At 41.2% G+C, this 14087-nt stretch overlaps 1 protein-coding gene across 2 annotated transcripts; it reads left to right on the forward strand.

Moving 5' to 3' along the window:
• Positions 1 to 1585: 1585 nt before the first annotated feature.
• On the forward strand, positions 1586 to 13258 carry stc1 (stanniocalcin 1). 2 transcript variants are annotated; one of them, XM_039802148.1, is made up of 4 exons: positions 1586 to 1866; positions 4744 to 4886; positions 5850 to 6061; positions 9830 to 13258. In XM_039802148.1, the coding sequence occupies exons 1-4, from the start codon at positions 1686 to 1688 to the stop codon at positions 10128 to 10130; spliced, it is 837 nt and encodes a 278-aa protein (XP_039658082.1). In that variant the 5' UTR covers positions 1586 to 1685; the 3' UTR covers positions 10131 to 13258. The 2 variants fall into 2 exon arrangements, with proteins under 2 accessions (XP_039658082.1, XP_039658083.1); XM_039802149.1 differs by having other exon boundaries at positions 4747 to 4886.
• The last annotated feature ends 829 nt before the right edge of the window (positions 13259 to 14087 follow it).

Below are 14087 nucleotides of genomic sequence, written 5' to 3' on the forward strand. Positions count from 1 at the left end.
TGTCATCATTAAGCACGGTTCAGGAAAATGCCAGAGTGATAAAAGTCATTTGAATAATCTGGGTTGATATTTAGACAAAGGCTTTTACGTCTGGCACAGTACACGCCACATTTGACTAAAATACAGGTTGGTAAAATACACTTTGGTTTATTAGTTTGGAGATGGGCTTTACATTTGTTGACTTTAGGGACCAAAGAATAATTAGGCTATTTGGGGTAGGGAAAGGGCTGAATTTTAAAGGTTTGTTTTTCTCAACCTGGACCTCTTGTCCCATGCATTGGTGTCTAAGTGACTAATGTAAACAAAAATCTTTGAAATTTGTCCAGTATTGAGCGAGAACGCTGTAACTACCAGCTGTAAACCGGGCTGCGATGTAATCCTACAGGACAAATGTTCACCTTCTGTTTGCGTCCACTAAAAGTTCTGTCATTGCCACTGACAGGCTCAGATTATTATTCTAAGTGTCTGACAACATTATGGAAAGGATCCCTACAGAGATAGACCTTTTTGTTAAAGAGTAAGATCCTTTTTTTGAGTAACAATTTATTTAATTTTTAAACATATAATTCGCAACAGAAAGCAGTACAGAAAGCCAGTCTGGCAAACAATTTTCTTTTTTCAAACGTTGCCACCCTAGCCATCTCACAGGCCCACTCCTGGATTGACGGCACCCCTTCATTCTTCCATCCACTTAGAAGAATCTCTCTGGCTATCAATAAACTAGTTTGCACCCAGCTTTTTATCTGCTTATCCATCCCGCTTAGGATTGACCGAGTAAGATTGTTTTTGTTTAACATGAAACCGAAATCGCCATCACCAAACTCCACCAGACTCCATGTAAATAATCAGGACTTTTAGCGTGTATAGAGCCAGCATATCTCCACCAGACTCCATGTAAATAATCAGGACTTTTAGCGTGTATAGAGCCAGCATATCTCCACATGTAAATGGGTGAATTAAGGGTTTATTTCAACCAAAACAGAGTGGTGATTGTTGGAACAGTGGAAAGACGAACCAAGACGGCTTTTAATAGTTTGATTTTTGTTTCTGTCAACTTTGAATGAAGTGTGTTGTAAACACTAAAATAACTGTAAATCTACTTCAGTAATGAAGGGATGAAAGAAAGGGGGGCTGAAGCTAAAGAGGCAGGTGGATGGTGATGTCTCTTTGTGGGTGTTTTTTGTGTCTTTGTGGTCATTTTGGGTCCATTTCTGATCGTTTTTTGTCTCTTTTTGGTAGTATATATATATATATATCCTATATATATCATGTAACCTAAGCTGCAGTTACTGCAGAGGTGATTTAAAAAGTATCTATCGGCTAACTATTGAATTAAAACATATTTAGGTTATATTTAGTTTCTTAGGGTTATTATAAGAAATAATAATGTCCACATTCTCCATGCTGAGCTGTAGGATCTCCAGTGCTGGCTGCTGTTAAATGATTTTTATCAATTAGTAGTGGAAAGAGAAGGACCACGGTCTTAAATACTGCCCTCTGATTGGTCCAGACGCAGAACTCAATGTTCAGCGCTCCCATATAAACCCATGCAGACCTGACATCGGTGCTATCTGTCACGCAAGTCAAAAGGAGTCCAGTGTAAAGACATTTGCTGGCAACTGACTTGTAACAGCCTACTGTGCGTTTCTTGTGTTTCTCGGCGCTGCAGAAGCTTGTCATTCTTTATGAATTACACCCAAAGCACGAGGCGTCTCTTTACATTTAGTTGTATTAGCTGTGTTGAGAGGACGATGCCTTTGAGGACCGGACTTTTTCTCCTGATGGTGCTGAACGCATCTGCAAATGAACTGGATCAAAACGAGTCTTATTCGCCCAGGAGAACACGCTTTTCTACCAACAGCCCTTGTAAGTAACACGTTGCCTCCATCTGCATATATCTCAGAGTGCACTGCTTGGGTATTTATTTTTATTTTTTATTTTTTTTCACACACATTTCCAAAATTATGCCTTTGCTCGCTTACTATGTGGAGCTTTTTTTGTGTGTTCTCGTCATTTTATGTTTGGGCTATGCAGCCTTTTCTGTGTAAACGAGCGCGCTGATTCATGGAGAAGGCTGCGGGATTAACGCTGCGTTTGTGCCGGTGTCCTGCCGGCAACAGATGAGCACGGAGCTTGGTGCTGACACCTGAGAGTGCAGGCTGTGTCATGCTGCTTTAGTGTCTTTTCTCATAGCTTTTTTGGCTGCAGCATTGGTCCCACTATTCAGCATTATAGTGGCCATAAAGCTTCCCCTGTTGCCTTTCTGTGTAGTCAGAAAAAGATGACTATTTTTACACTGGAGCTGTGTCCTTTTGGACAAATAAACGCTATCAGTTCCCATTTCTTATCCATGAAATAAAAGCAAATCCTGAGTCATTATCCTGCTGTAATAACCCATCATGAAATGACACAGGGAAGCATGAATCTGCATATTCAAATGTTGACTTTTCCTTTTTAACTAGAGCTGCAAGGATTAGATAAATCGATCAATGGAAACACCTAAAACTACTTTTTATAATCGATTCATCTTTGAAATAGTTTTATGCAAAAATGGCAGAAATGCTGTTTTCAGCCTCTAAACTATTAGGGTTTCCTGCTCTTTTCTGTTTTATATGATGTTAAACTGAATGTCTTTGGGATTTGGACTGACAAAACATGACATTTAAAGACATCAGCTTGGACTTTGAGAACCTGGGATGGACATGTTTCACTATTCTCTGACAAAATAGACCAAACGATTAATCGACAATGAAAATAATCGTTAGTTTTCGGCTCTATTTTTAACACAAAGGTACAGCCCTGTGATAAAAGGCAGCGGGAAGCAGGGATACTGATTCCCTTCTGCAGAAATTGCTTCATCATCATACGATTCGCGGCTCACTCTCTGTATTTTGAGAGCTGGTCCCTGATGGCAGGCAGACTTTATCTGACTGTGCAGGTCAACATGGGGCCCCACATTCAAAGTCTGCCAAGTAGGCTTAGGCTCCACGGTGACATTTCTTAATGGTTATTACAAAGGATTTGAGTCAATCTCAGTGGATTCTTGGATGAAGAATAAGAAAAGCAAACTATATCTGGATACAATGATTTAGAGATTATGTTTTGGTGTAAAATCTCAAGTCGGTTGCGTGAATTTAGAGCTGTGTTCCTAACCCTAACCCAAGATCAGTTTTTGAAATATGGTCTGAATGATGTTGCAGGGTAGCGGTTTCATAGGTATTTACAAAGATGGGGATCAGGGTTGCTTGTGTGTTTATCAGCCTAATAACAATCCCAATGTGATGCTTCTGAAATGAATGTGGCAGCATTTTCTGAATATTTATATTTGTGGGCTCATTTATGGGTATTTACAGTAAGTGAACTGTGACATGCACAGCGGCAAAGATTAATCGATAACTACTTTGATTAATCATTTGAGCCATATTTTATGAAAAGAAAAAGTAACAATTCTCTGATGTCAGCTTGTTAAATGTGAATATGTTCTAGTCTCTTCTCTCCTCTGGGACAGTCAACTGAATATCTTTGAGTTGTGGACAAAACAAGACATTTGAGGACGTTTCTTTTGGACATAACTAATCAATTAATCGAGAAAACATTCTAGAGATTAATCAACAATGAAGATGATCATTAGTTGCAGCCTTAGTGAGGTGTGTTTAATTATTAGTTAAGAATATTAAAGTGGTTTGGAGGAATTCAGTTTGACAATTCCGACCTAATTGAAGACAGAGTTTGGTGGCAGCTTGCGTTTGTTTCTGTGTGTGTGTATGTGTGTGTGTGTGTGTGTGTGTATGTGTCAGTGGTACAAGTGTATGTGTGTGTGTGTGTGTGTGTGTTTGTGTGTGTGTGTGTGTGTGTGTGTGTGTGTGTGTGTTGTGTCAGTGGTACAAGTGTGTGTGTGTGTGTGTGTATGTGTCAGTGGTACAAGTGTATGTGTGTGGTGTATGCGTGTGTGTGTTTGTGTGTGCGTGTTTGTGTGTCAGTGGTACAAGTGTGTGTGTATGTGTGTTTGTGTGTGTGTGTGTGTGTGTGTGTGTGTGTGTCAGTGGTACAAGTGTGTGTGTGTGTGTGTGTGTGTGTGTGTGTGTTTATGTGTGTGTGTGTCAGTGGTACAAGTGTATGTGTGTGTGTGTGTGTGTCAGTGGTACAAGTGTGTGTGTGTGTTTGTGTGTTTGTGTGTGTGTGTGTGTGTGTGTCTGTGTTGTGTCAGTGGTACAAGTGTATGTGTGTGTGTGTGTGTGTGTGTGTGTGTGTGTGTGTGTCAGTGGTACAAGTGTATGTGTGTGGTGTGTGTGTGTGTGTGACAGTGGTACAAGTGTGTGTGTGTGTCAGTGGTACAAGTGTGTGTGTGTGTGTGTGTGTGTGTGTGTGTGTGTGTCTACAGGCACGCCAGCAATTTTCAGTAAACTCTTTGGAATTTCTGGGGCTGTTCGTCCAAGCTCTGCTGAAAAGAACCAAACAGTGGAATAAAGGTCCCTGCCAAGAGAAAAGTGCAGTTGTGCCAAATAATGTCTGAGACTCGTACGACTTGTAAGGTGTCCAATCTCCAGTCAAGTCACTATTTGCCCCCGAGTGACTGTACGTCTTTTGTGAATCACCAAAGTATGAAAATTCTCTTTTGTTCGTTGCCTTTTCTTTTTTTTTTAAAGCTGAAACCCTGGCAACCCTTGTGTAATGAGCTCAGTGAGTGTGCAGTGATTCCCACTGTTGGCTCCCCTGCTGACGGTTCATTCTCTGTGCCCACAGCAGATGTGGCACGCTGTCTCAACAGTGCCCTCCAAGTTGGCTGCGGAGCCTTCGCCTGCCTGGAAAACTCAACTTGTGACACAGATGGCATGCATGACATCTGCAAATCCTTCCTTTACAGTGCTGCTAAATTTGACACTCAGGTATATACGCATTCATTCATTTCACAAATGCTACTTACAGTACATGTAGGGCTGGGTGTCGTCCCCTGATTTCCTGATTCAGTTGCGATTCACAAGGTCCCGAGTCGATTCGGTTTCCGATTCAATGTCGATTTGGGATATTTCAGTTGCAAAACCAATTTTGCTTTAATATGAAAGAGATTCTACAGTTACAAGGTCCCCTCTAACCGGCTGCATTGTTAAAAGTATCAATGTTTACAATAAGAATTGACCCCAAAGTAGTTACATGAATGCATGTTTTATTTAACACAAACACACAATAAAGTGCAGCTCTACAGACAGTCAGTGAGTTTTGAGTGACATTTCATTCAGATACCTTGAGGTGAGAGTCCAAGGGACCCCTTTTAAAATGGCCAAGGCAGTTTTTCCCTCGCCAAAATGTAGCCCACCTTTTGAGCGTTTTTTTAACCCCCTAAGGTAGAATGACATAGTTGGTACCAATGGATCTTCTAGTTTCATATGATACAGAAGAAAGTCTAAATTGGATCTTTCAAATGAAAACTGATTTGTTAAACCCAGCCTGGGGCTACTTAATTATGGAAAAACCATTACTCATTGACTTTTGGAAAGATGTTGCATTTATTGAACTTAAAGAAACAGTTAAACGCATCAACAGTGAAAACACATTGAACTGTGAAATTTGCCTTAATACTTTTCACGTTTGAACTTTTTTTTCCATTCAGAACACAAGACACCATAAGAGTTTACTTGCAAAACGAAACGTACAAAATAATCGTTTTTATCAAATATTCTGTTTTTGTGATCATTAGGAGCCGAATTTGATTAATTGCACAACCCTAACCCAGCCCTACATACATGTATGCCATTCTCTCTCCATTTCTACCGTGAACATGATCTTGTGTAGGATTGTATGGGTGTAACTGTCATGGCAAGAATGTGTGAAGCACTGCTGTGTTTTTACAGGGTAAAGCATTTGTGAAGGAGAGCCTTAAGTGCATTGCCAATGGCATCACCACGAAGGCATTCCCCACCATTCGCCGCTGTTCCACCTTCCAAAGAATGATATCTGAAGTCCAAGAGGAGTGTTACAGCAAGCTGGATATCTGCACTGTTGCCCGATCGAATCCAGATGCTATTGGCGAAGTGGCACAGCTACCGAGTCACTTCCCCAATAGGTGAGCTCTTCCTCTACTCTATTCGTAGATATCCTACAAAATGAGGAGACTGCCTGTCATGTGACACCGGCTACAGAGCTCCGTGAGCTGTTGGGCGTATCAGCAGCCGTTGCTAGTTGAGTTTACCCGACAAAAAGTGACTTTGAGCCGAGTTCAGAGCACCAAGAGATGTTGGTTGTTTCAGTGGTCGTTAAAGTTAAAGCTAAGTGCGTTCTGTCTCCCCCATGAGGAATTCTAAGTAATGAAAACAAAACTGTCGGCGCATCCACATGATACAAGCCTTCTGTGATCGCGCACGTGCCCCCACCCCTCTTCCACGCAGCTGCTAGTAGCCAAGGAGGACACGGAAGATTAAAAAAAAACATGGACTCTTCAGAAGAGGTAATTATCTTCACTCGAGTTTCTGCTCGCAAAAGTCACCGGACGCCACAATCTTCTGAACATGGTCATACTGAGAAACACAGAGAGAGTTGTGTGGAGCTGATAGTCTTAATTAGCTTTGTAGCAACTCATTTGACAATTGCTTGAATGTCACGGACGTACATTAATATAAAAGAGTTACGCACTAAAGCCTTAAGCTTAGCCGACAAAAAGTGAGTGTCATGCGGCGATGACAGTTAAGTTTCCCCTCCCAGGGAACGAATCCTCGTTTTCCATCCAACCACTCCGACTTCCTCCCTACGTGGTCCACAACGTTCTTATACAGCTGCAGTCAATGTGGTGCATGCAGCAATAAATATGTGGAATACACACAAACTACAGTGCTTTACTTGTTGTAGTTATATGTAAGAATGCTTCATGAGAACAGCCTGACTCTATATGCCTTACACAGTGTTTCCCATACATAGGTTCTACTTGGGCACGCCGCCCAGGTAAATTGAGACCCGCCCAGGTAGGCAAAATCCGAATTCAATTTTCTTTCCAAACAATGGTGTATTTTTTACAGTGCACACAGACCAGCTGCCTCCAGCACCTCCCCCTCGTGAAGTTGCGTGCCGCGTGCATGACAGCTTCGATGTTGCACTTGCTCAGAGAGGCTATCGTTACGTTAGCAGTAGCATGTTGCTGCTGGTCTTGCTGTGGGATTAACTGTACTAATAAAACTGTAGAAACAACGCAGCCACGCTGCTGTGAAAGCTCCCCGAATGTCATTTATCAGAGTCTGGTTGTTACCCCTCTCCGCGGCAGTTGAGGTAGCTAGCTAGCTAACCAGAGCTAAACCGTCTCTGACTGGAGCCGCTTCTCAGAGCTAATGGTTGCTAACCGAGCCTTCAGTTCTTCGTGCCTGTTCCATTAACTGTATTTATGGACCTGAGCGTTAAATTTGATTAAATTGGCTGTAAAACTTTTAAACTACAACTCAGAGTTGTTTGAATGACAGAAATATGATCAGATTAGTGATTGCAACAGGACATGTATAGTACAGAACAGCGTGTTTAGGATCCCCAAATCACAGATTAATACACTTCAAAAAACGAACAATGATCAATCCAACAAAATTAACAAGAATTAACTTTAGATAGCCCAAGTCTTATATGATTTAACAAGAGTTAGGAGGGAACAGTGTTAACATTAATGATAACATGTAACTTTCTGTATGGATCATAGTATAGTGTTACAGGTATTTTATCTGCTGAACCGTTAACATTTGGCAAAAAAAAAAAAACTGATTTAATTGCCAAAGCACATCATGGCTACACTTTTTTGTCATTTTTTTAAAATTTTACGAGCAATTTGTTGTATTTTAGCAAAATACTGAAAGCAGCAGAAATGCAGAACTGAGTAGGCTACATTTTAATATGTTTATTTATCTGAAGTTAGATCATTATCGCGATATTCAACAACATTAAGGCATCATTGCATATTTTCCTCATATCGTGCAGCCTTTATAACTACCCTGAAATTGTGTCTGATGCCGCATAGTGTCGCATTATTTTCATCTGTATCTGTAACATCTTTTAGTCTAATTTGTATGTAAATAGTTATTTCTTTCTAAATGATCTGATAATGTTATGCAGTCACTGTTTTCACCTTCGTTTGACTAGTTTATAACTGAACCCATTATTAACTAAACCCAGCCATTACACGCAGCAGTCACACACCACCGCAAGTAAATTCTCAACCTGTGGGAAACACTGTTTAAAAACTGTGTCCGAAATTAACTTTTCGACTCACCGGTCAAGTTGGCGGGCAAATGAAAAAAAATCTACCGGCCACAATATTAAATTGCATTTTGTTTGTAACATACATCACAAAACTTGGTGGTTTTGGTTGCAAGTCCTGCTGGTTTATCCTCCGTTTTCTTCGTGCTTTCTTTTGGAAGGCTGGCTGAAATCGCCACATACTGGCTAATTATTTAGCCTGAGGTAAACGCTAGCTATCGGTGAACAGAATTGACGTGGTGGTCGGCGTTCAGATGTGTGTGTGTGCGTCGGCCCACCCTCGCAAAGCTCCGACGTGCAGACAGCAGAAGAACAGATGAAAGTAGTTGCCGGTGTCACCAAAACGAAGACTGAAAAACAGAAACTATTTTGGTACAAACATTTACCCACCATGTGGCGGACAGCCCTCTGAGATTTACTCGCCAAAAGGAAAATTTACCCACATGTGGCCCTTAGCGAATGTTAATTTTGGACCCGGTTTACAAGTAGTTTAAAAACATCTTGTGATGGTACACATTGTACGGTGCTTGCAAAGAATGAGCCATAACTTTGAATCATCTTAAAAATCACGAATATAGATGTTGCAAACACCACGTTTGACCCAGATTTATGCAGCAAAACAGATGGCTAAATGTGTATTGATTTCCATGTTTTGGTTACCATCTTGTTCAGACATTCTTTTATACTATTAAAGAAAAAGAAACAGGCATATCAAGTTTGCATGCTTTTTTGTTTCTATTGTTGCTGTATTAAAGGCAGGATTGCAGTTTGGGAGTGGATATAAAAGAGCTAGGAGGGTGAAGTAGTGACTGTCACTCCCATACGGATGACGTCAGACTGTGACACGTGCAAATACATAAAAAATACCTATCAAAGGCGCCTGTGTAGCTCACCTGGTGGAGCGGGCGCCCATGTGCGGAGGGCTCAGTCCTCTACGTAGCTGCTCAGGGTTCGAGTCTGACTTGCGGCCATTTGCTGCATGTATTCCCCCTCTCTCTCTCGCCCCCCTTTCCTGTCTACAACTGTCATGTCTGTTAAAGGGTAAAATGCCCAAAAAATTATAAATAAAAAAAAAATACCTATCAAGATTTAAACTTCAGATTAAGAATAATCGATTAGTTGTCAACTATTAAATTAATCGCGGACAATTTTGATAATTGAATAATCGCAGAAAATTCTCTGATGTCAGCTTGTTAAATGTGAATATGTTCTAGTGTCTTCTCCCCTCTGTGACAGTAAACTGAATATCTTTGAGTTGTGGACAAAACGAGACATTTGAGGACGTCATCTTGAGCTTTTTGGGAAAACACTGATCCACATTTTCTGAAAATTGATAGAACACCTAATCAATTCATCGAGAAAATAATCAACAGATTAATCAACACTGGAAATAGTTTCATCCCTCAATATATTGTTGAAAATGCTGTACATCTTTGTCTTTTTGGTACTAAACATCACTGAACCTTGATGTAATCAGCATACAGTTTATCGAAGTACAGAAAATGTAATGAGAACCCCATTTAAGGCTGATTATGATTTCCGTTGGTACTTTAGTTTATCTTTCACTTCCCCTCCTCACATTCTGGGATGTTTTGTCTCGTTGTAGGTTTTATGGTAAGCTGCTACAGAGCCTGATGGACTGCGATGAGGACACAGTGGACCGCGTCAGGACCAGCATGGTGTCGCGGCTCGGCCCAGAGATGACCATGCTTATTCAGCTGCTGCAGAACAAGCCCTGCCCGTCCACTGCTGTGGCTGCAGCTGCCGCCATCCCGACTGGAGTGGAGGGCCGTGGGAGCTGGCGCTGGTCCATGGGTCCCCATATGTACAAGATCCAGCCTAATCTGCGAAACAGAGACTCTGCCAGCCATTTTGGCAAAAAGCGCTCTGCCAGTGACAGCTCCTAACTTCCACACAGATTCAGAAACTCCACAAAAAACCATCATGAAAGCTCCTCTGTTCCCTAGGGGTGGTAAAACTCCGCTAGACTGGAAGTCACAGAAACATGCACCTCTAGGGAATGCGGTGAGAGTAGATATCAGAGTTTGATTGTTGTTATGTTGTATATCCTACACTTTAGGCTTGAGAGAACCCCCCTTCCATCGAGTCCACTCACAGTTAGTGTCGAACATGTGGCTGTTGCATCTGTGCGACGAGGCGTTCCTGTTCACTCTTCTTCACCTCCTCCAACAGAGATGAAGCCTTGAGAAGTCGTTTGAAGCCAAGCATAAAACGGAAAGAAAAAAAAAACAGCCATACTGGTTAACGCCTCGAGAGCACAAGTCTGTACTTTTAAAAAGACAAAAACACAATCTCATAACCCCAACATTTGTTCATGAATAGAAACCAGTAGTCGGATTATTACTAGTTCACCGATAGGAATGGGAAATTATTGGTAGATGTAGTTAACATTTCAGCGATGAGACCTGTCAAATTGTGAGCATGAGATGTGGAAATGAGTTTCATATCTATTTCCTGACTAACATAACAGTTAAATTTACTGTACACTAAGTTATCTGAGACAGCCATAGCTCGCCCTCTAAAAGAGGTCCAAGGGGTTTCGTGATAACCTTTGAGAGGTTACCTTAAACTGACCAAAAAAACTTCAAACTGCCCTGAATGCTATTCATGAAATACCCAAATAGTGTATAGCTATAGAGCACTTATTAGGGGTGTCACGATTTTCATTTTAAAATAGAGATTAGAGAGTTTTAGATTTCCACTATCGAAATCAGAAGCAGGAGCAGCGATTTCACCAGTAATTTGACTTGCGCAAGTGCGAATAAAAAACAAAACAGACACAGTGTAGCTTACCGGCTGGTAGCTTGCAGCTAAAGACACAGGGCAACGTTAGCTTACCGGTAGCCTGCAGCTGCTATTTTCCAGACACCATGGCCACTGCCGGAGATAACAGAGAAAAAAAATCAGAACCTGCTGTCCTGAAGTCACCGTGTGGAAACATTTTGTCTTCCCTGTGAGTGAGTTAGGGAAACAAACAACGAATGTAAAGCATGTGGGCTCCGACGGGACTTCCAACACAATCTCACTCCCAGCACGTCCAAAACTGTAGCTTAGTCAGGGGCCTTTGTCGTTTGTTACTGGAGCAAAAAGTCGACTTTAGTGTCTCAGTCAGACGCAGGGGGCTTTCAACTAATCAACTAACTCAAAAAAAATGAAACCCAACCCATCCGCGGCGATATTCAACGCTCTGGGTACCCATTTGGTGTCATTGTTCAGCATGCATGGTAAAAACACTTAGATACGGTTAGGGAAAGATCGTGGGTCAGATTACAAAATGCACGTTTAAGTGACACGTGGGACAAGAACAGGACACGAATCCCGGTCTCCTGGGTGAAAGTCCTGTGTTGTTTGACACATCCACCACCCCAACTTGCCTTCTTACGCTTTCAGTCCTTAATACCACTCCCTACCAATGTTGCTCTTGTCGTCATCTTACGGCGCGACGGTCGAGCTGCTGCTCTGCCCGGTGCGTCCCGTACAGACGCTAAAGGGTGCCTTGTGCGTCGGTATCTGACGCTGAGAACCACTGACCAGGCATCATGGTTTGACGCTTGGTAAACTAAAAGGTGCTTTCAATTGCACTAATTTTGGAAAAACTCAAACTGTTGTTGTAAAGTACCCTTCTGCCATCTAGTGGTTCACGTATAGTCCTCTTTAAACGAACCAAACTCGGTCTAAAGTGGTTAAAAAAGTCGACCAACAGAAAAGAGACTCAGTCCTTTTTGCGTTCACATTGTCAGCTTACTTGAAAGAGGAGTCACTTCTCTTTCCGATGGGGCCTCAGGGCTAAAATACATACAGGACAAAAGGCAAAACAAACCTGAAACGTGTCGTGTTCACAATGCACAGGTCAAGAAAAACGCAATGCGGACTTGAAGCGAACCGTACTCAGACCACCTCCAGAAGAGGTCTGAGTACGGTTTGTTCCAGAGGGGTCTCAGTCCCTTTGGAGTGTTCACATATGTACATATCGATGAAAAACTAACCATTGGTTCCAAAAGGGGTCCAAGTCCCTTTGGAGTGTTAACATATACGCAAACAAAATGCTGACTAATGTCTTGAGTTCCTTTGAAGGGCTGAAACGGACCAAGTGTAAAAAAAATTGTGGCTTTTCCTTCAATGTTTTAAATTGAAAATCGAATTCAATCGTGACCTTAAAACGGAAAGTAAAATGGAATCATGGATTTGGAGAATCGTGACACCCCTAACTAGCACTTCTACTTGTTTGTTTTCTGATGGCAGATGTAGCCATGGTCGTGTGCTTTTAAACCATCATCCTGCACATAAGGATTGTCCAGGTCATGGCCAAGTCTAAACCATCAGAAAAAAAAAAAGTCAATTTTGCATATCTTGTATCCAGACACTTGTAATGCATACGACTGTTGAAGCTCTACGGTTTATGTGGGACCATGTTTAGTGGAATCTGTATCCTGTATCCGTTCTTATTAACTGAGCGTGAAGCAGTAGTGTATGTGCAGTAGCTGATTAGCACGTTCACCGGTGAGACTGAGAGGCAGCCATCTTCTTGGACTGATGATCGTCTTTCTCTGCGGTGAATAACGTGACATACACACTGGCTTCCAGTGTCGAGATTGAGAGTGACTATTTAAAAAAAAAAAAAATATGCCTTGTTGTAATGATATTTATTTTCCTACAATATTATTTAATGTTTTTTTTTTATTTTAAAATTGCATTATTGTAGTTTTAATTAGTTGATAGATTTTAAAAAGCAGTTCAGTCAGGGCTCCTATTTGAACCTATATGAGCTCTACGCCAAAAAAAAAAAAAAAAAAAAAAAAAAAGAAGTGAGCCGGCACTCTGGTGACTGAATGGGACCCGTGTCATGACTCTGTGCTGGCCATAGGGGAACAATGTTGGTCATTCACGCCCGGGGGATGTACTTTATGGGTGTTACAAGGGACCACAACAAAAACGATAGCTTCATTTTGACACACTTTCTGGTTGAAATAAAGGTTGTCATTGCAGCTGCTAGATGCGCTTGTTCAGTGCTAGGGGTGGGGGGTGGGGGGGGGGGGATTGTGCACATTATTGAAGATTGAACAGGTATAATCACAGGAAAACAAACACCAGTATCAAGTTTTTTTTTTTTAATGGTTCTGCATTAGTTTACGGTGCTTATCTTCGCACGCGCTGGAATAAATTCAATTCAATTTTAATTCAATTTTATTTATAGTATCAAATCATAACAAGAGTTATCTCGAGACACTTTACAGATAGATTAGGTCTAGACCACACTCTATAATTTACAAAGCCCCAACAATTCTAATAATTCCCCCAAGAGCAAGCAGTGCGACAGTGGAGAGGAAAAACTCCCTTTTAGGAAGAAACCTAATTCAAAATTAATTTTAAATGGGCTTGTTACTTTTGTCTTGATTATCGTAGCAAACAATTTTCCAGTTTATGATCTAATGTCACCCGACCTTACGGCGGCGCACAATGCACAAAATGTCCGACAGTTGAGGCAATTGAGCTGGCTGTCCTGTAAATATAGACATTATTTATAAGAAATTAATGTCAGATTCCTGAGAAAACTGTTATTTCATTTTACTCTGCAAAAAGAGTATTCAAAACTGTCTTTTGTTGCATGATTTGACAGTTATTTTGCCCCACACTGTCCCATAGCAACACTAAAATACTACTTTCCCGAATAAATTTTATATGCAGTAATTGGTAAATAAATGTAATTACTTTTGAGAGAAGCTACTAGTCACTGTTACATAATTGTTCAGATATGATTCATTCATTTCCGATCCATTGGGCTAGAGTGCTGTCAATCTGACAATTGGGATTTCCATTGGATCAGAGTTCTGTCACTTGGCTGC

Source organism: Perca fluviatilis, chromosome 6, assembly GCF_010015445.1.
Source record: "Perca fluviatilis chromosome 6, GENO_Pfluv_1.0, whole genome shotgun sequence".
Lineage (NCBI taxonomy): Eukaryota > Metazoa > Chordata > Actinopteri > Perciformes > Percidae > Perca > Perca fluviatilis.

Bases quoted from the DNA above. Each gene is read 5' to 3' on its own strand.
- stc1 (XM_039802148.1), top strand. From the start codon at position 1,686: ATGAATTACACCCAAAGCACGAGGCGTCTCTTTACATTTAGTTGTATT. The intron at 1,867-4,743 runs GTAAGTAACACG...CTGTGCCCACAG, and splicing joins CTTTTCTACCAACAGCCCTT to CAGATGTGGCACGCTGTCTC. The intron at 4,887-5,849 runs GTATATACGCAT...GTGTTTTTACAG, and splicing joins CTGCTAAATTTGACACTCAG to GGTAAAGCATTTGTGAAGGA.